The sequence below is a fragment of the Haliotis rubra genome, unplaced genomic scaffold (assembly GCF_003918875.1).
Source record: "Haliotis rubra isolate DU_JTF1 unplaced genomic scaffold, ASM391887v1 Scf324, whole genome shotgun sequence".
Taxonomy (NCBI): domain Eukaryota; kingdom Metazoa; phylum Mollusca; class Gastropoda; order Lepetellida; family Haliotidae; genus Haliotis; species Haliotis rubra.
The window spans coordinates 226,162-240,267 of NW_025766996.1; the positions used below are offsets into that span (position 1 = coordinate 226,162).

Below are 14,106 nucleotides of genomic sequence, written 5' to 3' on the forward strand. Positions count from 1 at the left end.
GCTGTTAAGGAACATAGCTTCTATGGTAACAGTCCGGTTCTGTGTTGTTTGTCCTCTTGATTTATACAAACGTGGTGCCGGTGTTGAGATTAGTGTTGTGTGGTTTTAGAATGATTGAATTCACTTGGCATTCATGATTTTCCTGGCTTAAATGTTTGCAGTTTTATGTTCAATGGTTGTCTTTGAAATGAAGAGTTGCGGAGGGGATGGAGAGTTATTCGGCATGTGTTTAATGTCAGGGAAACCTGAATCTGAAAGTCAGACTAACCCATGAATACAGACAAGCTGGATTAAGATTAATGGGTTGTCAATGTATATAAATTATCCACTGCAGAGGAAAGTGTCGCCATGTTTGTTAATGTTTGTGTGCAGAGCTTAATTACATTATCCTTACGTATTCATCGTCCTTGTTTGACAATCACGTAATATGGTTAAGGGAGATAATTGGATCACATTATCCAATAATTTTCAATTAAATGTTAAATTGAGTGTTGCTTTGAAGAATAGAAGGATAATTTGAGTTTGTTGATAAAATAATTATTGGGGAGGTTTAACCTATTGTCTGGGTCACTCTATAGTTTCTTGTGTTTTTTTGCTATGTTTTTTTACAGGAATCACAACAGTGTAGAATGCGATAATTATACTTGCCTGGATACTGATATCAAATGTTTTTTTGTTTCATCATCATTTGGTGTAAGTTTCGTCTTTGCCACTTGCTTTCAGACAAGTTCTTTTGTATGTTGTTTTTTGATAAGCCGCCTCATTTGTGAATATTTTAGGCAAATATGGCATTGTTTGATTTGGCATGATAGCAGACATAGTTTCATACATGTGGATCATTTAAGATGCCATGTTGTTTTGGTTCAGAGGTGTGAAACGGTTTCCTTCCATATTTGCTGACAAATATTGAAGTACTGAGAAGATCTTATGATAAACTCACTCACTCACTCACTCACTCACTCACTCACTCACTCACTCACTCACTCACTCACTCACTCACTCACTCACTCACTCACTCACTCACCTCACTCCACTCACTCAACATACTACTGGGTAGCCTAGTGGTTAAAAGCTTTCATTGTCACGCAAACACTTGGGTTCAATTTCCCACATGGATACAATTGTGAAGCCCATTCCTGTCCCCCCACCATGATATTGCTGGAATATTGCTAAAAGCGGGGTAAAACTAAACTCACTCACTCAAACATACTGGGGTAGCCTAGTGGTTAAAGTGTTTGCTTGTCATGCCTAAGACTTGGGTTCAATTTCCCACATGGATACAATATGTGAAGCCCATTCCTCGTGTCCCCCACCATGAAATTGCTGGAATATTGCTAAAAGCAATGTAAAACTAAACTCACTCAAACACACACACTCACTCACTTATCCACTCAAACATACAACCAACCAATGTGCTTTTATCTGACCAAGCTTGAAAGGAAAGACAAACAATTGTGCCTTATCTCACTTCCAGCATGAAAAAAATAATAATAATCATACCAGCAGAAGCTTATTCATTGTCCTCAAGTATGTTCTGGAACAGGTATTATTCAAATATAATCCCAGTTCCTCCATCAGAATAGCTGATCCTCATCTAACAGTTACTATGATTAAAGGATATAGTGAATGTGTTTTGAACCAATAAGCAATGTTCAAAATATAACCAGAACAATAGCGCGAGTTCATGTTCCGATCACTATCAGAGCTGGAAGCTACCTTCTGGTGTTGGCAGGTGGTGACAGACCAGCGTTATCACCTGTTGTCTGTCGGGAGATTTTCACACACCTAATCAGGGAATAAGGTCAACAATAACCATTTTCGTATGGTGGAGAGTTTCGCAATTATATTTTTGTAGACATGAAATACGGGATATTATTCACTGGCAGCTGAAACTGGTCTAGTGGATTGACCGTCTGCTTGGACTGCAGAATGACAGACAAACAGACAGACAAATTTATTCTGTAAAAAGGCCCTAGGCCCATAATACATGATAAATTACAAACATATTATCCTGCATGCATGAAGTTTAAGTTTTTGAGGATGATTTTATGGTGAATACTTTAGATAGATAGAGTCCAATATGATATGATACATCGTTGTCAGTAGTAGCCATCAAGTGTATGAAGTTAGCAGTTGTTGGGTAGTTTGTAAAGCGAGCTGGTAGATATTTTCTTCTTAGATGAGAGAATTTTTCACACTGCAGAAGTACAAGGTATTCATTTCCCACAGTCTTTATATTTTTCTCTAAACAGTAATCACAAATTTTTTCTTCATGAGGTATATTGTTGTGTCTTCCAGTTTCAACTTTTAATCTAAAATTGTTACATCTGAATTTTGATATATAATATTTTAAATACAGTGGTATGTCATTTCTTATATATGATTCAACGTTGAGTAGAGACTTATATTGATGATAAAATTCACATTTAGAGGAAGATTCTAGGAATTTAAGAATTAAAAATAACACTCTCAGACAACCTCTATCAAGACTGCAGAATGAAAGGGGTTTAGTTCCAAAACATGTCACATCATAAAACTATAAAAGGTGGTGTTTGTTGTTACTCTGCCTGGTGGTCAGTATTTGGGATATGAAACAAGAACTGGTTGGGTTAGAGTCAGTATAGAGTGTTGGAGTATGACCAGTCTTTCTATATTCGAGCAAAGCAAAGGTTGGCAACGTACTTCCCTCGCTTCGGTTCAAAAATATATTTTGAAAAATAAAATATCCCCACCATCAAAGGATGACACCCATTTCCTCACAGCATTGTGCTCTCAGATTTCCAACCTCATATTTACTAATAACTCACGTAAAATATATTTAATTCAACATTTTAAGCACCACTCGAGGCATGTCAAATCGTTCTTCGCCTCCATTACCCCAGCTTGACGTTTATTAAGATTAACCAGTGACTCTTGACAAATATACACCATGAGAAGTCAGAAAAATTACCTTTACATGATAAGTTGGAAAAATCCGTTTTACAAGTTAGAGTTATGAACATTAATGGATGATTTTAGCCTGAAAAAGGTCAATTGCAGGTCCTCACAGATAATTTTTATCTGAACACACAGAATAATTCATTGTATCAATGATAGGGGTGAAAATGTATACCGTGGTATTAGTAGAACCAAATTAATTTGCTTTCACTTTGGTATGCCATAATTCAATCCAGAAATTTGGTGTTTCCGTACCATCATTTGATTAACCTTTTCAACCTTTTTCCAAAATGTCTAGAAATCGAATCATGTTTTAAAAATCTATGCATTTCTTTTCTAGACGGGCATTATTTTCCCAGGAGTAAGTTCTCGTAATCCGAACTGAAACGGACCAAACCGAAGGCCTTGTACTGCAATACGTACCATACTTTGGTAAGAGCGTACCGTCTCGCCTCAATTAATGATTGATGTGAACCTACATATCCATATATCACTTGTAAAGTTTCCTGTCTGTGACACTCCTAGTTTAAATCTGAGTAAGTATAGAAAATCTATTTGCTTTGAACTAAATTGTTATCAGTTCTTTTTTTCAACATGGCTGACCTTTTGCAACAACCCCTAAGGCAAGCCTATGTTTAGCAAGTGTAGTAATTGACTCAAGCATTCATTTCATTCCTCCCTGCAGTTAGGAGATGAAAAAATCACAAATTAGTTAAAAGGGCACTGAGGTAGAGGAAAAAAATTAATTGATCAATTCTGATGTGCTGAACAAGAAAACGTAGCATGATTGTTTTCTTCAGGAAAGCAGACCTGCTCTTACAAGATCATTTTGAGGTCCGCTTTGAGTGTTTGGTGGATTGGCAAATGAACCGTCCGATATTCCAGAACCAGTTCTTTCTGTTAATAATAACAAATGATGATGATGATGATGATGATGATGATGATGATGATGATGATGACGACGACAGTTAATAGTAACTGTTAATAACAACTGATGATGACGATGATGATGATGCTGGACGACTGATGATGATGATGATGATGATAATGATGATGATGATGATGATGACGATGACAACGATGATTGTGGTGGTGATGATGGCGATGAATTTATATTTAACAAATAATGATGATGATGATGATGATTGTGGTGGTGATGATGGCGATGAATTTATATTTAACAAATAATGATGATGATGATGTTTCAACTAAACTGCACCAGATTCCATTTACCAAGTTAATGATATGGCTTTGTATGGGGGATCATGCCAGACATACATGTACACGGATACTCTGATAAATCACGTCCCAAATATACATATGATAACAGCCATCAGTGCCTTAACTCTCTCATGGCACTTTGATGACGAGACAAGAAGAATACCTGAACTGCTGTTACAAACAATGCAGAAGTTCTTATCAATAAAACATTCATGGCTTCACATTCCAAATCTCATTGTCAGACAATAAATGCGTGAGTGGTCTCAATAATGCCCCCAAACAAACGCCATACATCTCTGGAAAAATGTTGGCTGTTAATAGCATACTGCATTATCGAGACAGCCAACAGTATTTAGACTATTTGGATGTTGTAAGGGTGAATTCTCAACAGCCTCCACAGCTTCCCTTAGGGTTCACATGCAGAATACCTGTAAACATCTGCCTTGGAACTGGTCGTCGGATGTATGCGATGATGTGATTAAAAAATAGTCATATCCTTGCATTCTAATGTTTCCGAAGCTAAGCGATTCATAAATTGATTAAAGGGGTCTAAATGTTTTAGTTCCATAAAATAGGTCACACATGTAGTGATAAACATTTATAAAAATATTTGTTGTTTTTTTGTTTTTTTTTATTTTTTCAGATTTTTTTCTTTTTATTTATTTATTCATTCTCATTCATTATTTTATTTATCTATTTATTTATTTATTTTATTCTCTTTTATTCTAATCTATTGTTATTTTTTATTTATTTTTATTTTTTATTATCATTATTATTTTTGTTCATTTATAGATTTTTATTTTGTGTCTGTATTGGTGGAATATTGCTTAAAGCGGCGTAAAACAAAACCCACTCACTATTTTGTGTCAGTGCGCTCTCTTGGCAGTTGAGGTAGGAGATGAGAAACACATAAAAGGATATGGATGGTCTGAGAGGCCATTCATGTTGCCAGATGATCATCAGACGGGAAGACTTGTCACTGCTTGTCATTCTATCCCAGTTGCATAGATTCATGCTGCTGGCAAGGATTTGTCAACTATAGGCAGGCATATTTTGCAAAAATTCTGAGAAATTTGGAAATTTAAAATTCAAATTGGGAATTTGAGCTGCCATTTGCAGACTTGGGGTTAAAGTTGGCTCTCTGATCAAATCTTGATAAACTGGATAATCGATTATTCACACATGCCGTCATATTGCTGGAAAATTGCTGATTTCAACATTAAACAACGAACAAACAAACAGACCTCTGTCATATAGCTTGAAAATTGCTGAGTGGAACTGAGAAACAAAATCACAGAGTTTTGAGATACTCCAAACAACACACTCAAAAGTTGGGTGATGATGTATGGAGCTCACAATTGCAGCATCCACTGCAGAAAGCCTCAAGGGCCAAACTTGGTTTATGAATCCACTGACTCCAAAAATTGACATGTGAAAAAAATTAAAATAATAAGAGTAAACAGTTAAAACATAACATAACGCCGCTTTTAGCAATATTTCAGCAATATCACGGCGGGGTCACCAGAAATGGGCTTCACACATTGGGGAATCGAACCCGGTCTTCGGCATGACGAGAGAACGCTTTAACCACTAGGCTACCCCACCGTCCCTAAAAATAATAAGAAACAATGGGGAATTTATATTCCACTGAAGTAAGTAAATAATAATTATAATAATAATAATAGCATATTTGTAACGCGCATATATCCATGCTTATGCATGCTCAAAGCGCACAAATAAAAATGCAAGTAAGGCAAAGAGCTACAGTTCAAAGGCTATCTTGAACATGTGTGTTTTTAGATTGGATTTAAAGGTATGAAAGTCAGAATAGTCTCTGAGACTCTGTGGGAGACTGTTCCAGGCCATTGATCCTGCGTGGACAAAGGACCTGTTTCCATACTGCACTTTCTTTACTTTGGGTACAACAAGCAAGTTCTTATCCTGTGAGCGAAGAGATCGGGAAGGCGTGTACACGGTTAGAAGGTTGGATAGATAGGAAGGCGCAGTTCCAGTGAGATGGCGGAAAACAAGGCATAAGAGTTTAAACTTGATCCGGAACTCGACTGGAAGCCAGTGGAGAGTGTACAGTATAGGAGTAAAGTAAAATATAAAATGTAAGTTCTGTAAAACCATTGCTCACTGGACAAGGGCGGTGGGGTAACCTGATGGTTAAAGCGTTTGCTCGTCACGCCGAAGACCCGGGTTCGATTCCCCACGTGGGTACAATGTGTGAAGCTGACTGATATTGCTGGAATATTGCTAAAAGCGGCGTAAGACCAAACTCACTCACTCACTCATTGGACAATTCTTGTTTCTGACCTTGCCTATCTACTTTTCATCAATATGCCGGCGGTCTGTAAATAATTGAGTCTGGACCAGACAATCCAGTGATCAACAGCATGAGCATCGATCTGCCTAATTGGGAACCGATGACATGTGTCAACCAAGTCAGTGAGCCTGACCACACGATCCCGTTAGTCCCTTCATATGACAAGCATGGGTTACTGAAGATCAAATCTAACTCGGATCTTCATGGGTAATTATAGGAGAGAGGGTCCGTGGGACTAGTCTTTAGAATGTATCATATTTTTCATGTTTTGACCCCATAGACAACAACAAAAAAAAAAGACAGAAAAATACCATATGTACATGATGTACATGATCAAAGTTCTTTTCATTTAAAAATGTAAGTGTTATTTCAAAAATGTAAACTGTCCAACTGTAAATGTAAGTGTTATCATGATTTTTCCAGTCTCCGAATATATTTCTGAGAGAAAAAATAATTTTAGGGCTGTCAAACAGTCAATGACAGATATGTCTATGGGATACAAAGTTAAAAAAGAAAATGTAATTCATGAAAAAATAGTAAAACTCCCTTTTAAAACATGATTCCGGAAGCACATTGATCTTGCTGAGTCGTCAATAATTCATGCTGTAGTACCATAGGATACAGCAGAGGTCCCTCTGGGTCTCACATTTGTGAGCTGATAGTCACTGATAACATTTAATGTGATTTTTACACACTAAACGTGTTCATCATTTGACGAGAAGTAGGTCACATGGCCTCAAGACTCAAGTCTTCTGAATGAACATATGAACGACACGTTTGGACGTTAATCTGTTTTTCACCCTATGTTTCTTGAAGTGATTACTGGACCACTTCCTGAAGACACCCTTGGGAAGCAGCTAACATGAAACAATCAGAAGGGTTGTTTCTGATTTCTGATTGTTGAGGCCATTTACATTTGGCCTCGGTGTTTTAGCACATATTTGGAAGTCTAGAGTTTGGATTCATGCCTGTTTACGATTATCTCTACAACTCATCTTAGTGAACAAATCAAAGAAACCCACATCCAAACTGTCGACTTGATTAGGGCCTAGACTGACGGTGACAATTTTCGGTAATCTGTAAATTTCCCTCAGAATCTGTTTGACGGATCTTTAGAATCACCTTTCAATGATTTGACAACTGATCAATGATAACTGCCATTTGAGGTCGCAAAAGGTGACAGGTTCGTTAACAACTTTGGAAGTGTCTTCTGCCATGAGTATCATGTCGGCCATTTTGTTGTTCCCCAGTTCATGTAAATGTATCACGATGCACCATAACTGTCACTGACTTTACAAGGTAGTAGTGTTGAGAATTGGTTGAAATCGCACAATTGATGATTGGTTCATTACTAACAAGCAATCATCGTGAAAAATTGGTTTGCGTCATTTCTGAAAATTTTCCTGTTCAGGTTGTTAATGCAGATAAGTATAAAGAAAAAACATGTGATTTTCTGTTGTTTTTTGTTTCATTTAAAAACTGTGCAAATTTCACATCCAATGTAAAATGATGCAACTTGCTCCATTAAAGTGATGACTAATTTTATCATGAACATAAACTCTAATCAACTGATTAGTGAATGAAATAACATGAATTGTTGTCCAGTTGGCGAACAAAAGGATATGGATAAATTCAGATTTTAATCTTCTTGGCAAGATAAACAAGATGGTGTTATCCTCCTTGATGATTGTGCAGATGAATGAATGAATGAATGAATGTCTATTTCCTCCAGAATCCAGGTCACAAATCAATTTAATTTAAGCACCGTTGGGCGTGGAGAGTCCTTGGATGGGTGACCGTGTTAGGCAGCTTGACTCCTGAGAGTTTCGAGGACCAGTCATGCCCCACAACGAAGCACATGAGACAGTGGTCTCATCTTAGGCAAGTGAGCTTGTTCAAAATTGCCTCTGTTCACCCAGCAGAAAATGGGTACCCGGTGGGATAAGTAATGTAACCGTTAACCTTCTAGTGCCTCACAGGCAGCTTGGGTTTATCTGGGGTATTAATAATCAGATTGTTTGGTCGCTTCAAGCATGCATTGTGCATGGAGCAATGCGCATGATAAATGGATGGTTATTATTATCATTATCGTGTTTGGGGGTCTGGGCCGGTGTTAGTGTTCAAGATTGTAAACATTTGTGTGGTTTCAATGTAGTGTCTACCACGAACGTTTGAATCTACCTACTTTCTGTTCATTTTTAAGGTTTTCTCCTCATGTTGTCTGAAACTATTCTTCCTTGGGAGAAAACATTCTGCAAGAATCATTTTTGAGGCAAGTGACAGGAGATGAATACAAGCTGTGTATAAAGGAAGACTATGATTTGAGCTACTGACAGCCAAAGAGGTTCCAGTTGCCCTTTGCCTGCTAACTCCAATTCAGTCTCATTAAAGTGAGATAATTGTACCAAAATTTAGAAGACGTGACAATGATTGGCTAATTATTGAGTTCAACTGACACCATCCCGTCTGGAGGAGTCAAATCTTCATGCATCAGACGTGTTTGCCGTCTGCTGTTCAGAGCTTCAGTTCGGAAACCAAAAAGTCTGTGGTTCAGCTCCTGCCTGCGTCAAGGACATATCCAGTGTTCCATGGCTCACAAACTGGGGACAATATTGTAATATTCTCCACTTTTTTACCTTTGAAAATGTTTTATTGTGGTAAATTTTGGAAAATTGGAAAATTCAAAATTGTTACTGACATTTGTTGGAAACTCAAGGCTAAATGTTGGCCCCATATAGGTCTAGATTCCAATGCGTCATGCCAAAAGATGTCAGATGTTAGTTAGTCTGTCTCACAGTCCCTGAACCACATTATTTCCCCTACTGCCTAGCCCTCCTAGTCTGTCTCACAGTCCCTGAAACACATTATTTTCCCTACTGTCTAGTCTCCCTACAATGCTACACTCTTAAATGAAGCAAGTCTAGATTTCCCCAGGTTCACACTGTGGCTCCTTTTCAGTTTAAATGGGTTATTTGTTACTATCAAAATTATATATATTCAGGGACTAAGCATTAGTCTAGATGTTAGTGTGCCTTTAGCTTGGCAATAAGGTGAAAATTCAAGAATTGGTAGACTCAGAATCACACTGTGCTATTCCTTCATTGCTTATTGATATTAAAACTTTGGCATTGTGGGTTTGCACAATCAAACTTTCATCAATCCAGACACCCCCGCATACATTGCTATTTAAGTGTGATAATTTCAAATGCAACATTAACACCCATTCTAACACAACTTCCCACACGGAGGTATAAAAAATATTTGATTATGTTGTATGTAACAATCTAGTAGTTAATGACTGACTGACTGACTGAGTTTAGTTTTACGCCGCTTTTAGCAATATTCCAGCAACATCCCGGCGGGGACACCAGAAATGGGCTTCACACATTGTACCCATGTGGGGATTCGAACCGGGGTCTTCGGCGTTGAGCCAACGCTTTAACCATTAGGCTAGCCCATCGCCCCAGTAGTTAATGAACCTGTTGGGATCCTGGTTAGAATCGGTCATCAGCAACCCCTGCTTGTGGTTATCTCCCAATTGACAGACACCCAATTGACAGACACTGAACTAGAAGGTTAATTAGGGTAACACCTACGAGTATATTGGAACAGTCCACTGTCTAGTGAGCAGAGCAGGGTGAGACTGAAACAGGTTACAGAAAAGTTTGATTGTGTTTAAATAAAATTTGTTGTGATTAAATGATAATCAGTCTTCTCTTCTCAAAATTGTTTTTACTATCAATTACTATCGAATATAAAAACAGGTTTCTTACTGAGAGGTTTGATTGTGTTTATTGATTGAACCATCTTTTTTTCATTCAAGAAAAGGATTGGGCACAAGTTATCCAACTTAGAAAAGCCCTCTCCCAACAATAGGATATGTTCAACAGAAGTTATCTGAGAAAACGTTTTGTTTGAGAGCTATAGATATGCACATATTTAAAAAAAATTATGATTTTGAGTTAATGAGAGACCTGCACTGCAATGTAAGATAAGATTAATACCAATCAGTGTTCTAAGTTTAACAATTATTTCTAAAGATTTTAACAGTTTATGTCTTTGATAAGTCATTTTTTCATTTATTCTAAATAAATCATAATTAAGTGTACTCATCATATATCTTAATCTTGTGTGCAAAACATTGAACTCTCTTATTCCATATGAATAATATTTGGGTGCACATTTTACTTTCACTTGGAACGAAGATTTAACGATGCAACAGAGTCAGTAAGGGAATATTATTCTGTATTTTACTGCTGATGAAATAAAAGATGATGTTGAATACCTCAGTCTTGTACATGGTTGGCTAAAATAATTGGAGTTTCTCAACTCATAGAAGGTTAAACCGAAGTGTTTGTGAAAATCAACTGTTTTTATATTGCAGCAATCAAAATTCAAATGAATGTCTTTTCAGCCATCTTTCAAAGTGAATAATATAGCTTCAGTTGTATTTTCGTGTGTTCTTATTTGGACTATTCCATTATAATGTGTAGGTAACAGGTAGTAGCTAATCTGTTCATTGAACCGTAAATATTGTTGTTTTAAAGCATCTGCGAACTGCCTGTCTGCGTAATGGGAAGACACCCTGCTTGTGCTGATGCTGACTAACGGGATCAAGTTTTCAGGCTCGCTGATGCATCTCACCATATCCGAATTGCAAAAATCAATCATCATGATGTCAATCACTGGATTGTTTGGTCCAGATTCAATTATATACAGACCACCATCATATATCTGGAATAGAAAATTTAATCAAAAGTATAAGAAATGTTATATTTGATCAGTTTCTAAATGGCATTATGTATTCATAGCTTTCAGTCAGGGGATCTGTGCCAATTTACTCAACCGGGTGACGAAGTATGTGATCTTGTCTATCAATTGTCATACTTCCATTTTTGGTGGAATCTTGGTGGCTGGGTGGGTTAGATTGCTGACTTTGGTAGCTGGTGATTTGGGGCTCACTTGGACAGTGTTGGTTATAATCCCAGATGGGACTCAACCCAACAAGGTACTAGAATCCGTACTTTATGAAGAAAGTGTAATCCCAAATAAAACATGCTACCATTGACCACTGCAGTTAAGAAAAAATCAAGATGGTAGGGTGGCCTAGTGGTTAATGCGTTTGCTTGTCATGCTGAACACCCAGGTTCGTTTACCCCACATTGGTACATTTTATAAAGCTCATTTCCGGAGTACCCCGATTGTAATGTTGCTGGAATATTGCTTAAAGCGGTGTAAAACCTCATCCACTCACTCACTCACTCACTCACTCACTCACTCACTCACTCACTCACTCACTCACTCACTCACTCACTCACTCACTCACTCACTCTGCATTTACAAACACTTAAAATGATTGCTTAGGTTTAGAAGAGACAATGTTTTGATCCTATAAAACAGACAAGCAACGATGTTCACATTTCTGGTTTTGCAATATAGCTAAAAATATACAGATACAACTTTAATTTTAAACACTCACTGAAACTCACAGAAGACAGTGTCTTGATCCTTTAAAATAGTCTAGCAACAATGTTCAAACTTTTGGCATTGCAATATGGCTGAAAAACTACAGATGCAACATTGTTCAAACTTCTAGCATTGCAATATGGCTGAAAAACTACAGATGCAACTCTAATTTTAAACATACTCACTGATACCGGCATCAGACCATGAACCATGACCCCTTTATTGCTGTACTGGAATTAATTAAATGGTATGCAAATGAACCCACGGATAAAAACGTAACAACAAAGCATATGTTGCATCACTTCTATGATCTACAATTGAATAGTTCATTTAATATCATATATCCACAATGCAATGCCGATGGAAACAACCGTGTTCAGCCATGTTTATTCAAGGGCCATATGTTGCTGCTCGAGAAGCATAATTGGACAATTTGTGAAATGTCAAATCTTCTAACATGGTGGTCATTTAAGCTGCGTCTGCTGCAGTTATGAGGGCGTTTGGAGGAGCATCTATCTGGATGGATCGTGGTAAATACTGGATTATGTTGGTATTTGTGCCAGGAATTGTGTTATGTTACCAGCTGCAAGTAGACAAGCGTCTGGTAGGTGGAGGATTGTCACATATTTCTGACAGGACGATCGTCGTCGTCTGACTGGGGCTTGGCGGAGGACTTGTCAGCACTGGCTCTTTGTGGGAGATTGTTTTCAGAGACTTGTATAATGTCTGATTTGTTGTTCCAGATATGTTTGATAGGGCAGAGCAGTGTTCTGTGTCTTCCAGTGCTCTGTTTGAAGTAACCACCAGCAGAAGACACTGTAGCTCACCTGTAGTCTTGTATAATGTCTGATTTGTTGTTCCGACGTACGTTTGATAGGTCAGGGCAGCGGAGCAGTGTTCTGTGTCTTCCGGTGCTCTGTTTGGGTACCCACCAGCAGAAGTTCCTGTAGCTCACCTATAGTTAGTGAGTGAGTGTGATCTTATGCTGCTTTTAGCAATATTCCAGCAATATCATTGCTGGTGACACGAGGAAAAATAGGCTACTAAAGGGGGAATTGAACTCATTTCTCAAGTGTGACGAGCAGACGCTTTAACCACTAGTGGTTAAAGCGTTCGCTCGTCACGCCGAAGGCCCGGGTTCAATTCCTTACATGGGTACAATATGTGAAGCCCATTTCTGGTGACCCCCGCCGTGATACTGCTGGAATATTGCTAAAAGCGGCGTAAAACTAAATTCACTCACTCACTCATAATAGCACGATGTGGGGTAGCCTAGTGGTTAGAGCGTTCGCTCATCCCCCTGAATACCTGGGTCCGATTCCTTACAGTGTGTAATGAAAAAAAGAAAAATAGATTCATCACATGATACAGATTCCAAAACAAAGCTACAGAATGAATTAATTAAAAGAAGCAAATAGAGAATTAGAGACTATTAATAAAAAAAGAAACAGAAGGGATACTACAGCGATCTCAAGCTAAATGGAAAGAAGAAGGAGAAAATCGAAACTTTTTAAACAAAGCAATATATCAACTTGAAAACAATCAAAAGGAAACCCTCACCAAAGAAGAAGATCTTATAACTGAAACTAAATCGTTTTATCATAACCTATACACGAAAAACCTAACAGAATTGTTTAAAAAAATAGACGTCCCAAAGCTATAAAAAAATCAACAAGAAAACATAGAAGGACAATTAAGATATGAAGAAGTATTAAACAGCCTTAAAAAAATGAAAAAAAGCCCCAGCTCACCGGGTTTCCCTGTTGAATTCTTCAAAAAAAATTGGTCCAATATTCACGAGTATCTTAGAAGATCATTAAATTTAGCTTACGAGAAAGGAGAATTGACTCAAAAGCAAGGCATTATAACCTGTTTTCCAAAAAAAGGTAAATTCAAACACTTGCTTCAGAATTGGAGACCCATTTCATTGCTGAATGTAGCGTATAAAATCGGATCATCAACCATTGCAAACAGAATAAAAACTGTCCTTAACCCTCTATAATAAATGAGGATCAAAAAGGGTTTATGTCAAAAAGATATATTGGTGAGTGTACTCGCCTAATATATGACATCATTGACTATACTGAATATATGAATATACCAGCAATTCTACTTCTTATTGACTTTCAAAAGGCATTCGATTTCTGTTGGCT

The 14,106-nt window shown here is 37.5% G+C and overlaps 1 protein-coding gene across 5 annotated transcripts in view; it reads left to right on the forward strand.

Moving 5' to 3' along the window:
- The window catches only part of LOC124283874 (ras-related protein Rab-27A-like), an 85,843-nt gene that overhangs the window by 38,741 nt on the left and 32,996 nt on the right, over window positions 1-14,106 (forward strand). Inside the window, exon 1 of one of the 5 annotated variants that reach the window (XM_046719898.1) lies at window positions 12,386-12,483. The exons of the other annotated variants lie outside the window; for them this stretch is intronic. Within the exon in view, the coding sequence (XP_046575854.1) occupies window positions 12,444-12,483 (40 nt within the window). The 5' untranslated portion in view covers window positions 12,386-12,443. Of the gene's footprint in view, window positions 1-12,385; window positions 12,484-14,106 lie in introns of those variants that run through there. 5 annotated transcript variants of the gene reach the window in all.